The sequence below is a fragment of the Pomacea canaliculata genome, linkage group LG14 (genome assembly GCF_003073045.1).
Source record: "Pomacea canaliculata isolate SZHN2017 linkage group LG14, ASM307304v1, whole genome shotgun sequence".
Classification (NCBI taxonomy): Eukaryota; Metazoa; Mollusca; class Gastropoda; order Architaenioglossa; family Ampullariidae; genus Pomacea; species Pomacea canaliculata.
Genome location: NC_037603.1, coordinates 6,696,770 through 6,716,179, shown reverse-complemented (window position 1 = coordinate 6,716,179; position 19,410 = coordinate 6,696,770). Strand labels below are relative to the sequence as shown.

The window sequence follows — 19,410 nt, the reverse complement described above, 5'->3', positions numbered from 1 at the left end:
AATAATGTAATTTTAGAACTGAAGTAACAATTTCTTACAAGTCCTTTTTTATACATTTATGCTTTCAAATTATGTAATTAAGAAAGAAACATTTTATGAGGAACAAAGAGTCAAATCTAGGCCATCACTGAAGAAGCAGAGCCTTTTGATATAAGAGATTTAAACAATGAGATCATTTTTAAACTATCAAATTTACAGGATCAAGCCTCTATACATGTAATCAGATTGGTGTCGTGAGGGATTAATCAAAGGTGCCTAATCAAGTGAAGCAAAGCTGTGGTTATGAACTTACCCGACCTAAAACTGCACTGATGAGGGAACTCTTGCCACTGCCAACACTGCCACACACACCCAGTACTCTACCCTGTAGCAACCACATCAAATAATTAGAATTAGCCTTTTATGTTCTTGTATGCATCCTATAAAAGTATATAGGTAACAAATGGCAATTAATAAAGGTGAAAAGAACCATTCTCACCAGCAGGTCAATGTGGAAGGTCAGCAAGATAGGGCTAGTTTCTAGAGAATTTTGTGGTTAGGAGAATATGAAGGCCTGGTAGCATGGAACAAAAAGTCAGCTTGATAGAGAGAGTGTAGATATAGTAGTATGGAACATGGCATGCATACACACGCATGCATGCACGCAGATGCACACAGGACAGGTACAGGCTTGGCGGTTGGGGGTAGTTACTGCATGGCTGGATGACAACGCCGTGACTGAAAGAGTGCGGTAGGGGGTTGACTAGTGACAGGATGGAAGTGTAGGGATGTTTTGGAGAGAAGTTGGGTGTGAAGGTTGGGTGAAGAGGGTAGAAGGACAGAACATGAGGGGAAAGCGGAGATGAGAGCTACAACTCATTCAGAGCATGAGTGTGTGGTATGGAAGTTTTGCCTTAGCCAGAACTATCGACTGGCGTTAAAGTAAAAGGGCTTGGAACCCATGAGAGTGTTGTGTTTGTTCTTGTGGTGATATCGGGACAGAAACCCCCATCTTCCCTGTTACATAGAGGTGGAAGCAGTTAACCATCTTGTCAGCGACAATTGGAGGTAGCCAGTCAATGCTTCGATCTTGGTGGTACCATCAACCAGAACAGGAATAAAATACTTTGACCGCATATGTCTTGAGTTGTCCAGAGGACAGGGAGACTGAGTAAATATCCCCCTCCCACCTTCCCAGGTAGACATACATACACATCCAAACACATATATACACAAACATACATTAAATACAAACATATACATTACTGACATAGACAAACACAAATACACATGCATGCACTCATGACATTGGAATAACAGACATTAAAAACTCTTTCAGCAGTGCTACCTTCTCAAGTGAGAAAGTGATGTTGCGAAGAGTTGCTTCGTGTTCTCCAGACTTGTTTACCATCAAAACATTCTTTTCTTCGGTGCTAAGCATCTTTCGCTTTTCATCATTCTTTTGCTTTGAGCTTTTGTTCTCATCATTTTTGGTCACAGAAGCAGCTTCAGAAGTAGACCCTAACAAAATCATGCACACAAAAAGCGAATAAACCGCCAAATTGTTTTGAGAACTAAATCTGTCGACTTTTGAGAACTAAAACTGACTACTTTTGTGGCACTGTTTAGCCATACCTAATACAGTGTTGAATGTGCTTGCTAATCCCATTTCACAGAACTATTGTAATTTCTGAAAAGTCAAAATTAAAAAACCATAGTAGGAATAAAACAAATAACCATCATCTTATTTCTGACAAGGTTGAAACTGATTTATTTACTCTAGCAAGAATGCTTGAACACCCAAGTAAAAGTCAATTGGTTCATACAGACTTAAAAAGCAACCTCTACAACAAATTGATTTTCATCAATACATCATTTTCCCCAATTAATTAACCATGTTCTGGCAACACAGACCCAAAGTCCCAAAGTCATATTGCTGGTCAAGACAACTATAAGTGAGGTAACCTAGGCCATGTTCAAAGTGCGTGAGTGTGTGCATGTGCATGCCTGTTTTACAAACCTATAGTGGAATAAGGTGTATCATCCCCTACTCCCCATGACAAAGTAGCATCTTTGACCTCAATTGCTATGTTGTCTTTTGTTGTTACATCCCTGAGAGGCTGCATCTCCTCCATCAACAGCACTGACTGCAAAAAGAACTAAACAATGTCAATACCAGCAACTGTAAGCAATTATGACAGATTAGAGCAAGTCAAGAACAGTTGGAACATCTCCAAGAACCAACTCTTACTTAATGGTACTGTACTCAGCAACAAAATCGTATTTCAGTCATCAAAGTGTGCATCAGTTGAAAAGGGCATTTTTAAGAAACTAAATAGTTGCTGAAGTGCGACAAGTCAATAGAAACCTCCCTACAAAGCTGCTATGGAGTTTTCGCCCTGCAAATTGTCTGTTCTGGAATGTTCCAAAAGAACATTTTAGTGGCTTTGACTGATTGTTCAACCAGACAAGTTTCTTAAATACTGTTAGCCTTTGTGTGTATGCAGCCTTCTGTCACCCTTTACCAAGGACTAATATCGATAAACTTGCATCAGTCCAATATGTCTGGATCAAGCACTACACCTCACTCACTAAAAGTGAATTAAATTTCACAATGAAATTTTAAAGTTAAAATAAACAAATATCAGTCATTCTTGTTATTGTTTTTGTTGTATGATGTAAGTTGTTAATATTCATTACCACAAACACAGTAGGTAATGACCATCATACAATGTACAGACCTGGTATCTTTTCAGAGTAACTGAGACTTCAGCCAAGGACTTCACTCCATAGGGCAAAACTCCGAGGACAAACCGCATTGAGTTGAGAAGTGCCACAAAGGTAAAAGCTTGAGCTGCAGTCAGATCGTTGTCAGCAGAGACCATGGCAATGAAAGTGAGGGAGGAAGCTATCACAGGCACCATAATAGCTACTCCTGTGCTGATACTTTGTACAATAGCACTCTTCTCCAGAACCTTCTGCTCCTCTAGTCGAATCTCTGCACAGGTATGTATTTGTGCTTGCATATAGCTCAACTAGTTGTTTGTATAATGATAGCAGTGTACGCACGTGTGCACACATACACACACAGACATATTACATACTAAGTGACTTGTTAAGCGTTAAATGCCATTTTTAAAAAATATATCAAAGAGGAAACATTTGTGTAACGAGCAAAGAACAATGATATATGAATTATAAACAATGAACAAATGCTTTCTCCCAAATCTTCTTTTTGCCAGCTTCCCCTCCCTTCTTTCTTAATGTGTTCAAATGTAGGCATAAATGTAAGTACAAGTTTATGAAAATGCATGCATAATCACACAACATGTTAGCTATAAAGGGCATTTCATAAAGTATGCAGTTTTAAAAAATGCAATAAATCAGCCAAAACTGAAGCAAAATTCAAACTTCTTTTTTAATTTCATTCAAAACATACTTTGATTTAGTAATGAAAAATGATGTTCAGCATATGTCCACCTCCACTTTCTCTGTAGGCAGTCATCCAATCGTTGAAATTCACGATAATTTTCATAGAAGTTCCTGTTGATTTAGCCGATTACCCATTGAATTTCCCTCTTCAGTTTGGCAATCATTTGAGGTTTGTTCACATAAACTTGTGACTTCATAAATCCTCATAAAAAGAAGTCACAAGGTGTGAGGTCACATGACCTCGGAGGCCACTCTAGGTTGCCTCTAGGCACTGTGTTGCCTCTAGGTCACTGTGAAGTGAGATTAGTCTCTGTGTAGCACTCCCTGTTTTAGTAATGAATTTTCACGATAAGAATGCGTTGCTCAAGACTGAACCATTCCATGACTACAAAATGGAAAAATGACAAATGGTCTTCTAATCAGAGTGAAAATATATAACAAGAATGATAGGAACAGTGCTAACAATATTCAAACAAGAAAATCTCATAAAATTAAAAAAACTGCGTACTTTATGAAACACTCTTTATATCATAAAATAATAATGATGAGTACAGACATATGATGCATGATACCCAAAGTAACTATGTAAGGAAAAACTACAAATTAACACATTGCTAGCACATTAGCTGATGGTGCAGGATAAGGCTGAATGAGTGGATTGTTGGTACTTAGTGGATTCAAAATGGGTGGATACCAGGGGAAGAAATTGAGAGTAAGCACACCGGTCTCTTTTTAAAAAAGTGCAATGCGGTATAACAGTGTGCAGGGTGGAAGCCATAAATAATAATGATAACAGAAAAAGAAAAGACAAGACAAAGGAAAAACAAACATCAAAAAGTCTCACAAATTTATGTTTCATGATCTGCCACAAGCTGAAAGATGAAAACAAAATGATGGCTCTAGGAAAGACACCTTACTGTAACTTTCAACCAACCTGCTATTTTCCTGGCAAAAGGTTTTTCCCATGCATACATTTTGATTAGCTTGATACAGGACAGCAGCTCGTTCATCATCCGCACCTGTAAAGCATGCCTCTATTTTGACTTGGTTACACCCATGCACACACACAGAGTTATGGTATGCGAGAACAGAATATCAAAGCTTGATTTTAGTTTTAAGTGACAGGTGACCCTGTAATTACTTTAGCTTGTGTATGAAGCTCATAACATGCCTAATACTATACAACTTATACATATCATGCATGCATTAAAAACAAATTTATCTTAACATTACTTTCAAAGAAAGGTACAAAGCAAATTAATTTACAGCTGCTGACATCTACAAAGACATCTGAAAAACTGAATTAAGAAATAAATAAAGCAAAGACTTACTCGTCTATCTGTAATAGAAATCCCTTTTCTTCGGAAGAAGGTTGTAAGTCTTGATATGAAAGTCTGAAACAATTTGAAACTGAAATGATCAATGAGTCATAGTATTTTTCTGAAAACATTTTGACTTCAAAACACACTTAAGGTTCAAGAAAAGCTCTATCAGTTCTGAAATGTTAATAAACCAAGTTTTATAATTATCTCCTCTGGGACAGTACAGCTGGATTTGTAACCATAAAATTAAGGGTTAATAAAAAAAAAAATTAAATACATACAAGGCACACCAACACCAGTGTTCAGAAAGCATATACCCTTCAGTCTTCATTTCGCTTTGGTGTGCACATCAACTTTTATTCAAAGCTTAATCTTTCTCTATACTAATAATGAAAATTTCAGTCCTACAAGAAACAATGTCTAACCTCACATGACAAATAAGCGGTATGACTGGAAGTCAACTTCCACAAATTATGAATTAAGAGACTCAAACCATGATTCCATCTTTTAGAGATATATATATATTCTTTCTTAATTTAAAAAATCAGCCACTACCTGTAGAGAGGACTTAATTTCATACTCATTTGGAAATAAAAGCCCTTTCAGAGAATATTCTAGTATTTCTTAGATTCTCAGTGGGGAAAAGGTGGCCCATCAAAACGAACACAGTGTTACTGCTTTTGTGATATATATTTGATACACAACAGAGTTAGCAGGGAGTTAGCAAACATGTTATTGTGCTTTAGACACAATATAAATCTCATATCATCATCTTTGTTCATTAGCCAAAGCCCTTTCTTCAGTGATTCACAATGAAAGTTTCTCTGGTCACATGTATTTTTACTTGCGGTCTACTTCTCTATTTAAATGTCTTTGTCACCATCCTTTGATTCATTGTCCATACTTTCAATTCTACACAGTTTCTGCGTACCAATCACAATCACAAGTTTTTGCTTTTTTCCAGACTTCGTCGATTACTCCTTTTCTCCAGCATCGTTCATTTTTGTTTTAAATCATAAACGAACAGTCAAACTGAGTTGACAATGACTTTCACTCCATTATAATCAACTTCAATTTCATTCTGCATGCTTCACTAATTTGCTTTTTGCACAAAATTTAAAGCCGGTTAACAAATGGTCAGTTTAAAAGTGTTGAGAAGTGTTAAATAAGTGATCTATCAGATGACACAAATGCTTTTATCGATTATAATTATTTTTATCAAAAAACATCATAAAATTTCTAGATTCTGATAAAAGGTATATGTTTATATAAACTTAGATATCTTTATTTACTTACAGAAAAAGGGTAAAAGCTGACAAACACAGCACAACCCACAAGCGCCCATGGGCCAAGGTAATAGACTGAGTATATACAGCCGGCCGTCATTGCTAAAGGCCCAGTCAACACCAGTGGTCCAATAACTATGGCATCAAAGATGCGCTGCCCATCATTTCCCACCATGTTGACCAGCTGAAAAATAAAAAACAGCAAGGTATAAAGATAGGGAAGACTTAACAGCTAAATTAAAATCAATCATGATAGCAAAGTCATATCTGCATTAAGAAATATGCAATAACGTACACTTACCTTGCATATGTATGACGTATTACACACACACAACACAATGCTTGACAAGCCCCTACAAATGACAATGGGAATGAAGAAATTTGTAAGTGAATCGAATCAAAGAGGCACAAGTTCAGAGGAATGTCACTGAGAGTGTTATAAAGATGGCGGTCGAAGACCATTGTTTTGTTTCCACTCACTTGTCCAATAGAGAGCAAATGCTTTTCTCATACATGAGGTCTTTTTCTGCTTCAAGTGATGTGGAACAAATGACGCACACAAAATGTCAGACACAAGATACCACTCGTACATGAAACATTACAAGACCTACCACAACTCTTAACACTACTTAATTGTATCTATGTCACTGCTGAAACCATAGCCCAAAAAACTGTCATCTTTGTAAATCTTTCAGAAAAAAATGTAACTGCCGATTTCTATTAAGTAAGATTTAATAAGTTTTGAACAAATAGAAAAATGACTCAGTGAAGCAATATATAGTTAGTCTATCTTCAAGAAACTATGCATCAATGTGTGTTAATGAATCTTAGGAATGCTCAACACCAATGATTGCACAAGCAGACATTGAAGCATAGGCAACTACATACACCTGCCCATGCACACACACACACGTGCACATACTTTGTGTTTATTTTTCTCTCAGATCTTTACTGCTGTTATTCTCTTTCCCTAAACATAAAGCCATCAAAAAAAGACAATTTGTTAAGAGGTAGAGAAAATGATCTATATTTACCTCTCCAACAGTTTTGTTCTTCATCCCTTTTAGACGAGTAATTTTTGCAAATAAAAGTGTCATTGCACTAGCTCGCTCCCTGACACCTAAACAACATAAATTTTAATACTTGTTCATCACTTCTGATAAATATATATATACATTCTACAGCATTTAGCAAAATTTTTATATTCATCATTAGTATTTTCAGTTTTTCCAATTTTTAATAAATAAATATATCCACCAGAAACCCAAATTTCCAAACCATCGTTATTCTTCCTAATGTATGCATCTTTAGCAGTCTTTATCAAAATACAACACAAAAGTATAATAAAATGATACTACTGATTAAAACATTGATGAATGAAAAATCTTACCAGTCTTGTAGTTGTTCATCCAAGCCATTGAAATAGATCCAGCTCGCAGCAGTTCACAACACAGTATTCCTACTACGTAGTAGAAGCCAACTTTTAAGTCCAAATTTCCCCTGGCAAGGTATTCAAGAAATGAGCGTATCAAAAACATCTGAAACATGACAAAGCCGATAACAATGTGATGGCTTGTGTCTCCTTGTAAACAGACCACAACTAGTTAAGGGACTCAAGTAACGGATCGAACTTTCAAAACATCTCTATACTTCCTACTTTGTAACTTTAGTCTCTTAAGCAGTAAACTATAAAATATGTTCTCTCTTTTATTATTTAGGATATGGAAAACACTGTGATCAAATAAAGATCACAAAACAGGGAAAAGTAAATTAAATAAACAATTCTTGCTGTATGATCCTCTTTATCACTACTCAATTAGTATAATAAATTTCATTTAATTAACTTGAGTCATTTGACTGAAAAGTAAGCATAACTAGAAGAGATTCTTTAACTCAGCAATGCTGGTCCAATTTCGAAGAAGTATGCCTGAGCGTAGACTTTTGTTCAGTTACTCTTGTATATGGATAACGTTAAATGGATTTTTGTAAACAATACACAGACAAAGGAAAGTTTATGTTGACTGACAGTTTAATTGTTTTCCAGTTATGTTTCTTTAAACGCATTAAAAGAACTATGTCTGGAAAATGTTAATAATTTTCAATGGCTACCCATTTCCCTTGTAATAAAATAGCAGCATAATAAAAAAAAAAAAAAATAGCAGGTGAGCAGGTGCACATAGTTTAGCAATATATGACAACATGCACAGCCTTTGGAGTTTGTTATTCCCTGTGTGCTTTTATTTATTGTGGATAATCTCAACAATGCTTCTCACTATTAAACTGGGTTAGTATGCAAGTGTTATGACAAAATGACTATAGTGTAACCCTACTTAGCAAAACTAATTATTATTTCATTGGTATCTTGCATAAAAAGGTCAGGATTTGATTAAAGACCAAATGATTTTTTAAAAAATATTTTTATGTAGAAGGTTGTAAATGAAGCTCACTCTCACGCACAAACAGTGTGTTTGTTAAGAGACAAATGGAGCTTCCATTAAGAAATTGCAGCAGCCATACACACAAAAAACCCCAAACAAACTAGAGTGTACTTACTGGATTTAGCATACTGAAGAGCACAAAAAGTGAAAGGAAGAAAAATGTGCAAAGCAGACGTGTCCTAATTGCAACGAATCATCACCCGCTTGAAAGATGCTTTTTCAGGACCTTTAGCCTCCAGTTCTTCTCTCCACAGCCTTTCTAGCCTGAAAGTGTAATCAACAATAGTGTTGAATAAATCTTTATAAAAAAATAACAAGTTGTCAAAACCCTCACACAGTATGAGTGATTTAGCACTGGTACACAACTCTTTATACATGTATGCCTGGGACTTTGAATACCAAAACGGTTACCCCACTGGTTTTTGAGCCAGAGGCATACACACTAATGGTTGATACCCATGTGACAATATAATTCCCTACTTGATCAGCTGTTAAATGGACACTTGACCACTTAAATGTTAATGAGGGAAAGGCAGCAAATTGTATACATACACATATGGACACACTCAGGGAAAAAGCTAGCCCCATGGTCTTGAACACTTCACTTCCAAACAACCAAAAGGATATGAAACTGTCTTTTAAATTTATAAGACTTGTAGAACATACTGATCTCATGAAACAGTTTATTACAGTTTTGGCATATAAAACATTTAATAATACTGCCATCATAACACTCTGACTCATTGGTGTTCGAGTGTAGTGATAATTACCCCCAACCATCACCCACCCAAAATCTCAGATATCCTATACTCAAAGATAATTCAAATTAATAAGCAGACATAAATGACAATGAGAACAAAATCAGTCAATCATTTAAGAAATAAAAGATGACTGGATTATAAAAAAGTCAAGGTTGCCTCCACAGTCTTTATTAGGTCACTGGGAGTGAGGTATCAGAAATCACACTTTTCTTGACTTTTTTGGTAATGGTGGCGCCAACCCTCTCTCCCCAGTATTACCTTTCGTCAACCCTCTATAGAGTGTGGCACCCATTTCCAACAACTGGGTCATGTGGATATTGAGCCAACACTTCTCTGGTTTGGACATCAGTACTCTACCCATTCAAATATCAGCTTTCCCTATCTGCCCTCCCACCAGCATTTTTTATTCCAGGTGACTTACCTCATGGCACTTGTTTCAGCACTGTCCTCTTGAGACAATTGCAGAGTTTTTACATAATCAACTCCATTGCGATATACCTTGATCATGATAGGTGTGACCCACCCAAAGGTCATGAAGTTCAGACATCCAACGGATGAAAGTGGCAGTATATCCTTCGGGCTTTGGACAAACGAAACAAAGTTTTTAACAGACTGCTGACAGTGCTGGCCACATAATTTACTTTTTTTGTCTCTTGCACTCACATCACTGATAATTCATCTTGTAAGGGGGCATGGGAAGCTGCAACATTGCTGACACTACTTACCTCTTGCCTCTCACAGGAAGAAGCATTTTGAGAGACTCTTTATACTTTGCAGGTCGTCGCCTACGGAGGTAAATATGTGATGGACCCATGCTAAGACCTGCTTCTACCTTGCCCTGGATGTCCAATGCACTGATGATAAATGAAAAATCATAACAATAACAGTTTTGGATACCTTTTCATGAAATGTTGCATCAATTCCCAAATAAACGCCAGGTTTTCCTTTACATTTGAATAAACTAGCTGAAAACCAATTTTTAAAATTGAATCTTTGTGTTTGAATGTGTGTATGCATTTATGTGTATATGAATGCATTCACAAGTGTGTCACCAGACATACACATGTGTACATTAATACATATATGCATATAGACATTTACAATTGCAGGGTGCAGGGGATATGTCTGCGTGTAAGAGAGGAGTATTCTGCTAATGTGCTGATAAATATACACTTAGGCTTCACCGTATCACATTACAGCAGCGGTTCTCAACCTTTTACTTGTGACGCCCCCCTGACGAACAAAGGTACGTCCGCGCGCCCCCCTTAGCCACACAATGTAAGCTAATTTCACTAATACCAGTATAAGAAACTTTTTAAAAATGATGGCCTTCACGCCCCCCCTGTAAGCACGTCGCACTCCTCCTAATCTGGAACTTTAAAGATAAATTATCTCTAAGGAAAATAGTTTAACATGGGGTCCTTAGCAACAACAGCCTTTACATACTTCTCTGAGAGGCTCTGTAGTCTTTCTTCATGATACTTGCTGAGTCCCCTATCACTTCTGTGACGTATGTGTCATCTTGATTGTCTTCTGTAACTTCAGTACGTCTTTCTTCTGATTCCTTAGATTCATAGAAAAGACCACAATTATAAATAAAACTTTTACGAAAGTTGAAATCTCATGGTTTATTTATGATTTGGGGGTTTTTTTTTCGGTTCAATGACTGTTAAGCTGTTTTCATCCCCAAGTTCTGAAAATGTCACTTACAAGAACACATACAAACATGCCTTTGAATGCATGTGGGTGCATATATATATGAGTGCAGACATGCACACAAATACATTCAAATATACACAGACATACATGAATAATGCAAACAGTATTGTATGATGAGTCTTTCTTACATCAGATAAGCTGCATCTGTAAGGACAGTTTTAGAGAGAGGCGATCAGAGCAAAATAGGATGAGACAACTGACCATCCGATCATCAGGCCATGTAAGAGGTTCCAAGGTGTCATCTCTGGAGATGCCAGCCTGCAGGGCTTCTTGAGAGGCAGTCCAGGTTTCATCTCTGTCACTGTTCCTCTGTGTGTTACCAGCAGCAGAATGATGATCACCTCCAGTGTCGGTATTGCTCTCGTTTGTCATAATTCTGTGTGCTGCCTCATCAGTCTGTTTGATGTATTAAGCGCTGAAGTGAAGGAAAAAGAAATTTACAACCAAAGCATATAATAACAGGCTGATTATAGAATTTTAATTATAATCTGCCCATATGTACTCTTCATCTTCAACAATGGCTTATATCACGTCAAAACATATTAATTCATGATTTAAAAAAAATATTTACCATATATTTATTATTTCTATATGCTAGGCTATCTGAAATGTATTGGGGGTGCCTATATTGTTAAAGGACCTATCACACAAGCACCATCTATAGTGTTCCACAAGCCTGACCAGGTTGTATCTCATGTGTGTGGGTGGGTGTGCACCTCTAGACGTCTGGTGCACGTCGGTTGAAGTGTGCTTGCTGAACGCCTCGCATGTACTTTCCAAACAATCAAACCGAAAAGGTGAAGGACACAACACTCCAGACCCACGCTGCGCATCTTTTTTCAACACTCTGTAACCTTCACAGACCTTTATCTTACCCCAGGACGGATTTGTAGCGAAGTCAACAGCTCTCGTGACAGCAGTGCTTTGAGGGGGGCGGCGTGGCACGCTACACTTACGGCAACGTCAAGCCAGCGCCCGTCACACCCACCGCCCTCACGCTGACCTCATCGTTACAAAACAAACCCTTTAGTGCGCGTGAGACAATTCCTCGTGCGGGCATCCCCATGAGTGCACCACACAGGGACGCCAGTCTGACGTCCACCGACTCACGCGCTGATGCTGAGAGGTGTGAATGAATCAGCGGATTTTGCGACGGGCACTTTACGTTGAATGATGGCTGCACGCGCTCACATTTCTACCCGTCCCAAGAATAAAATTAATATGATGCGGATCGACTATTTATACAGCCCACTACACTACCTAACAACAGACGCGCAAAACTGCAACTGGCGAATGATCGAGGTTATTAAATGTTTACCAACAGAAGCATGTGATAAAATGCGATGAGGAATTGTGTAAATTATCCAACCTGCTTGCTAGCAGCAATTAAAATATTGGTCACCGATTTTATTTTTAGCTTTCTCTTCATGTACAAACAAAATTCGTGCGATATACTCCCTATACTCCGGGTATTTTTCTTTTTTAAGTAGATATCTTGACGGCACAAGAATGAGGTTGGAATGTAGTAAGGTGTCAGGATGTAGTATCATATCACTGTGCTCACAGGTGAACATTTTCCCCTTCTTCTCAAGATCTGACCCAAAAGTAAAGCTTCGGGTAATGTGGGTGCATGCCCTATACAAAAATATGAGCCTGTTTCATGGTTGCATGAACCACCAAATCAACTATATATTTGCAGTATGAAGTGAAACGATTTATGACTCCTTTCAAATATACGTCTTTCAACACCTTGAGGGTCACATGCTGTACTTTTAGGACTGTCAGGCTATTGCACCAGAAGCAATACTGGAGAGTGCAACAGTTTTAACATTTCTCTGTGCGTGTTGGTTTTTGGGTTTTTTTTCTGTCTTTTAAGTGTAGATTAATTTACAGGAACAAGGACTGAGGTACAGAAAAACAAAACTGATCAGGCAAATGTTTGTTAACTCTTCCCACCTCACTATGGGGAGGCAGTAATTATAACTGTTTGTGGAAACTGAAGTTTAGTGGTTCAAAGCCTGCTTGGGTTTGTGGATAACTCCCTCACCTAGCTCACCTAGCATCTGCTCAGTGCTTGATTCATCCAGGGGGTTTAAAGGAGGATGGGCCCTGTCTTCCACATACCCTGAACTATATACATTGCTCCTCCATCCCAAGGTCCATTTACTTGTGTTAACCTGTGCTTACCCCTGCAGTTTACAGAGTGTGGGGTTTACAGTGTGGGGTTAAGCAGGGACCGACATGCCCACACCTGCACATACATGCACACTGAAGCTGCTTCGATATCCCACCAACTATTATCCCTGTCTTAGTAACTTTTACTGGTTCTAGGGTTTATCCAGAGAAAGAGAGATGGGTTGGGGTTAGCTGAATTCTCCTGGTCAGCAACCCCATAACCGGGTTTTCCCCACTGGTTTTCCCAGGGAGAGGGAGATGTAGCAATAGTAAATGTGTCGCATTCACCAGTAGTAGATCTGTATGATTGTCTTTACAGTAACTATGGATTTTAAAAAAGTGCTAAGGGCTTGTATTTAATATTATCTGAGACTTTAATGTTTTGCCCAAAATCTGGAGGAGAAAAGAATGCTTTTTCTTTTTTTCTTTTTTTTTACAGGATCCTTACAAAGCCTATTCATCTTGGCCACTTGAGGGTTATCTGAAACTGTTACAAGGACTAGCTCTCCCATTTGTCCTGTAGGCTCTTATACCTGGCTTTTCCAGCCCATCAAAAGTCCACTAAAATCACACCATGTGGCACAGCATGAATTTATGTACACTATTTTCAAACTTAAATGCATTTGATGCATAAGTCTCAGCACTGATATATGCTGTTATGTTTTTTTTCTGATCTCTGGGCCATATGCTTATTTAATACATTTTTCACAGATAAGATTTCAACCACATTGATGTGTGCCTTATGCCATCCTGCCTCCTACTCCTTGATTTTTCTAAACTACTATGTCTTCACTAATATTTCCTTGGTGCCTGGAATTGATAAGCATTTGCTCTGCTCTCAGCATTGTTGCCCCTAAAAGTTCATTCCAAAACATAGCTTCAAGCCAAATGTTCGTCCAATTTCCACTTCATCACGACTACATCATGTTGCTTCTGTACTTGGATGGTATGTTGCTATGTCTAATAATATTTATTTATATGTTCTGGTTTATGAATGTTAATCTGATGCTAAATATTTGCGTATTTAACTTGCTTTCGTGCATTCGTTTTACTTTTGCTTACCTGGGCTAGTGGCACGTGAGATAAAACTTAAAACTGTTCTAAAGAAGCAAGTTTAAAAGCCTGTTTAAAAAATTTGCTCTTACGGCATTTGGATATGTTGCACAAGCCGATACGAATAATTATGCTGATGAAACAGAAGTCTGGCTTGAACAGTTTTGTCTTTAAAACTTCTTTAAAACAATTTCATTAAAAGTTACAAAATTGTGCTGTACACTGTGATTATCTAGTTTGATTCCTAAAAGTGCTTCAAATTAAAAATGTGTTATGCAACTGGCCCCTTCTCCTGAACTCTTTACAGTCATACATGGATAGTCCAAACAAAAAGCATTTACTCAAGAAATGAGCAAGAAATTTTGAACTGTTTAAAAACCCTATAAACTAAAAGGCTTTTCTTTTTGAGGTTGTAGATGAAAAGAGATTAAGCAAAACCAAATCTCCTCTTTCTCTGTTTCTCACACCATGAACTTACTATTTTTTTTTTTAAATCCACAAAACACAGAACCCATTATTACAATAAATGATCCTGATGGAAAAGACACAAATAAACTGGAAACAAGGCAAATGTTATGTCCTGAATGAAAAGGTAGATGCTTTGTATCTACAAAATGGCGATGCACATACCTTAAGTCCCAAAGGCTGCCTAAATGAAAACCAAATTCTCATCCTTGTAGCCACTATCATCTAAAACTATCGGGTCAGTAGTTAATCACCCATTGGCTGATAAGCTTTGTTCATTGTGAGGCCGCATTGTTTGGGCGAAGTCTACAAGAGTAGCCAGTAATCAGCCCCAGTGAATACATTTGCATAACAAATATGTACAATGCTTTGACTTTGCTATCCATGCCAGCTTTGCTGTTTATTGAGCAATCTCAGCATCTCATGGGACTTTAAATCAGTATCCAGCGTTTCCATTACCCTCAGAAAGATATGCTAAGATATTTATGTATTTCTAATAATGCTGCTGTATTAGTAAATCCATTAGTAGAACCTTGCTAACTGACCTTTCAATCAGCACAATTGTTAACATTGTTTCTCTCTTAACCATCATGTTTTATGGTTCACAATAGTTTCATGATGAGTGAAACTGTAAAGCAAACCCAATATGATATACATTTCTAACATAAGTACTGTATAAAATATGACACAATGCATGAAAGCATCAAAGCAGCGCAGCATGACTGATAGTGCCTGTGAAATAGCTGCCAGAATGCAGCTGTTGTCATTTATAGTGAGTGCATGCAAAAAGTTTCAACATTCAAATCTATGAATTTTTTATTTTGCATTGAAAATTTTTAAACCACGACTTTGTGAAGCTGCAGTTGGTGATCGTGTGATTAAGGAGGGAACTGTATATTTTAGACAAGCATACAAGTTATGAGTAGATATTCTGATAATGCCACATAATACAACCCTTGCATGTTATATATGTGCTCTTAAACAAGTGGCATCTTTCCAAATACAGGAAATACCTGCCTTTTATCTGTGCATTAATTTTTTTTCACTGTTTCAGGATTAGATTATGCTAGTATTAATTCTTTTCTTTGATAATACAAACATCTGGCACAGTGTAATAGAGACACTGCCGTACTTGATGTTTTTGTTACAGCCGCTGTCAGTAAACACGTGTTACAGAGAAATCATTAGGTGATTTGATCTCTTGCTTTTATAATTAAAATAAATACCGTGCTTATCGTACTTATAATTTATAAACATTCAACTTAAAGATTCGACTACCTGGTCATTCACTGTTGATTAGATTATTCTAAAGCGAACAGTCAGTAAGTACTGAGTATATTACATTATATATTCTCTTTCAACACAACACAGATTGATCAGCTCGTCAACAACAACAATTTCGACATAAACAAACAGCTTATTCGCAGTCACTACAGCACAGCAGCCAGAGTAGTGGCTCAGATTTATATTCCCCTCTAGAAATCGATGAATAAAGTTGCCTTTCAGCGGGGTTACGTGCACTCTGTACAGTTGAGTAACTCGTAAACACCGTTATTTACCTTAGTGACGTTATCCGCGCAGACAAAGATGGCCGACGACCCAACTGCTGTCAGATTTGAAGAAAAAACACACTCCCAGGCACTTAAGTTATCCAAATCATAGTTCCTGGGTTACATAAGCCTACACACTTATCGAAGACACGCCCGGTTTGTCACCTGAGAGGCAGCACTGCGTAGAAAAGGTATTTTTTAAAAGCGAGTACAGCCTGGGTCACGACTTCCTGTCATGGATGACAACCGCGCGGGCAAAGCACTGAACAGGTGAGAGTCGGCTGCCGACTGTCAAAGAGCCGCATTATCTTGATCTGTCCTTCATGCTGGACTGGATGTTACACAATTAAGCAGATGAAACAGGCGCAGGAAATCTCCATGAATGGTTTTCATTAGGCGTGGACACGAAACTCATTAATTCCCTGTATACCTGTAGCACCAACTGCAGATTCAGCGTAGCGTGTAGGTCTCCCGTGAAGTTTTAATTATAGGCCCCTCTCTTCTTTCTCTCTTTTATTTATACACACACCCACAGATGTGCACGTTCACTGACAAAAGTTAATTGAGCATTTTATTTTTTTATTTATTTACCTGCATTCACGTAGCAGCGGGTAGCTTAATCAACGTCTGTACAATTAACGCTTTGCATGGTGTCTAAGCAACGGATCGATCTGTGGATCATTTTTGGTGAAGTCATGCTATAGGTACTGTCGATGATGTAGTAATAATAATAATATTTATAAAATGATGAATTTTGTCTACGTGAATAAATCATGTTGCGCCACTGATGGAGGTCGATCTGAAGTAAAAGTTATGCGCGTTCCTTCGGGTTATAATTTCGTGTGAATAACTTTGCTAAACTTTGTTCAGTTAGCAGTGTGAGGCCAATTCACAGCTATGAAGAAGGCTTGCTAAAGAATAACGGTCTCAAAAGGACACAAGTTGCACCGTTACAGCTGTTTAAAAATTGATTTCTCTAGTCGATATATAAGCGAGGTTAGTTTTTGTCTTAGCTCTCTCTCCCTCTCCCCCTCTGGGAAGACGCACATTAAATGAAGTAGGCACGTACACATATTTTGTGTGTGTGTGTGAGAGAGAGACAACTGAATACATGTATCTTATTTACTATACACTCAGTGCCGGTGCTACCATCAGGCGAACTAAACAGTTGCCCAGAGCACTTGAGAGTGCGCAGAGATGCTCTCTCTCTTTTCAGCGACCAGTGATGTTTGGACATTGTGCACATGATTGTCAATGGCTGACGTAGATTAAAGTGGTATCAATTTATGTAAATACTGAAAATCAATATTCACATTAAAAAATAGGATGGGCTGGCCACATATCTACTGAGCATGACTTGGCAGCTTCACTATCTAGCTTTTTAATGTTGTGTAAAGAGAGTTGTCCGCTCGGACAACTCTCTTTACACAACATTAAAAAGCTAAGAAAGGACATTTTAAGCCTTCATTTGATGAATAAACTTTATAATTAACATTTTATTGGGGGGAGGAAGTTGAAAGGGCGGGGTGCAGTACGTACTTGTCTTTTTCTTAGGGAGTAACATAACCTAGTACTGTCCCTGACTGAATTACCAGTACCACCTGATAATGTTGATGAAGAGGGGTCAAGTATTTACATTTACAATTTACATCAGCGGGGTGTCTGTTAACGGCTCCCACGCTGTGTCCCTTTACCAGTCCTTGAAACACTCAAAATGGTCCGCATACCGTAAATACTTCAGGGTTCAGAAAGGTGGCATGATATGTCACGATGCTTCATACTGAAGGTAAGGACGTGTGTTACTGTCACGTCACCGCACTCAGCAAGTTGAAGAAATTTCAGTTTAAAGACAAGCATCCTTAGCCCTTAGCAGATGGGTAATTACAGACGCTGTTGCTCTTCCTTCAGAAATGCTGGAACGTTTTAAATGAATTCAGCAGGAGGTCAGGGGTCATACAGCGATGGATGCTTAAAATGTCTGTTTGTCGGTGTCGGAGAGTTCGACTGAACGAACAGCAGTTCGTCATGGTGTTTGATTGCTATCATCATCGATTAACATTGTTGGGACTTTGTAGATTGCGCGACAGACCCCACAGGAAGACCTTTACAGACTTGTACATGGCAACATTCCCTGGTGTCGCTGGTCACCCGGGTGCACTCAACGGTGTACAGCAGACTCAACAAACAACGGAAAGAATACTTCATTACAGAATAAAGCAACTCGACCCAGACAGACGAAGAGTCCCACATATTACAGAATGCAACAGCAAACAAGAGAGAAGCACTCATTACAAACTGTAACAAAAGACAACGGAGACAATGCCACATAATGCAGCCACCTCCCTTACTTCAAAGCGCTTTTATATTCCGTGGTACATCTGCTGCGAACTTCATCAGTGACTATAGTTCACTGTTTACCAAGGATATTGCTTACAATTTGACCCCGCATATTTAAAAGACAGATCAATTCCCAGCTTTGCTTGGAGTTCTTTTTGTTTTACCACCATAATTATGGCCTGGAGCTATATTTTTTTTTCAAAATTGTTGACATCACCTGCAAAAGTGATCGAGTGCTCTCAAGTCGGGACAACTGCACACCGAGGTGTCAATAGCTGATCCTGATGAATTTCTCACCAAATAAATAAAATAAAAAAGTGGGAAAGATCAAGCTTCTGCAAGTGAAAAGGGGAGGGACTGGACTTCAAGGGTTAGTAGTCAAGAGGTGTGCTTGGGAACTTCGGATGTCATAAATAAATAGAGGGTAAACAACTAAAACTTCACCTACAGCTTGAAAATATTGTTACTCCAGCCTTTGTTCGTGCTCGTTTTTCGAAAAAAAAAATAAAAATTGGGATTTAACAGCTTGGTCTGGAAAGCGTACTATACAAGGTCTTGTGGCCGGGATACAGGTTCCTGCTTGTGACAAACGGCTATTGCAGGTAAATTGCTTGCAACTCCATGGTCACGTGTTTCCATTGTTTGCTAATTATTCTCGGCATTCGGGGGTCACACGGCCATTCCCGCTCGTTACATAAATAATGATAAATTTTTGTGTGTGGGGGTTCTTTGTAGTTCAGTTCCCTGAAATGTTTGCCTGCCTTTTCCCTATTTGCATAAATTTGAAACGGTGAACAATGAGTATTTGTGTGTGTGTGGATGCAATGATATAGTTTGGCTTCTAGCTATAATTCTTTCTTGAACGATCATAGTAGACTTTCTCTCTCTCTCGC

The 19,410-nt window shown here is 38.1% G+C and overlaps 1 protein-coding gene across 1 annotated transcript in view; it reads right to left on the bottom strand.

Annotated features, from left to right (window-relative positions):
* LOC112555106 (multidrug resistance-associated protein 5-like) overlaps nucleotides 1–19,410 on the bottom strand; it is a 39,563-nt gene that overhangs the window by 18,995 nt on the left and 1,158 nt on the right. The window contains 14 exon segments of the mRNA XM_025223316.1: nucleotides 293–364; nucleotides 1,328–1,500; nucleotides 2,000–2,126; nucleotides 2,721–2,977; nucleotides 4,346–4,430; nucleotides 4,743–4,805; nucleotides 6,030–6,203; nucleotides 7,054–7,139; nucleotides 7,410–7,557; nucleotides 8,573–8,721; nucleotides 9,640–9,798; nucleotides 9,944–10,072; nucleotides 10,665–10,782; nucleotides 11,139–11,352. Of these exon segments, the coding sequence (XP_025079101.1) occupies nucleotides 293–364; nucleotides 1,328–1,500; nucleotides 2,000–2,126; nucleotides 2,721–2,977; nucleotides 4,346–4,430; nucleotides 4,743–4,805; nucleotides 6,030–6,203; nucleotides 7,054–7,139; nucleotides 7,410–7,557; nucleotides 8,573–8,584 (1,197 nt within the window). The 5' untranslated portion in view covers nucleotides 8,585–8,721; nucleotides 9,640–9,798; nucleotides 9,944–10,072; nucleotides 10,665–10,782; nucleotides 11,139–11,352.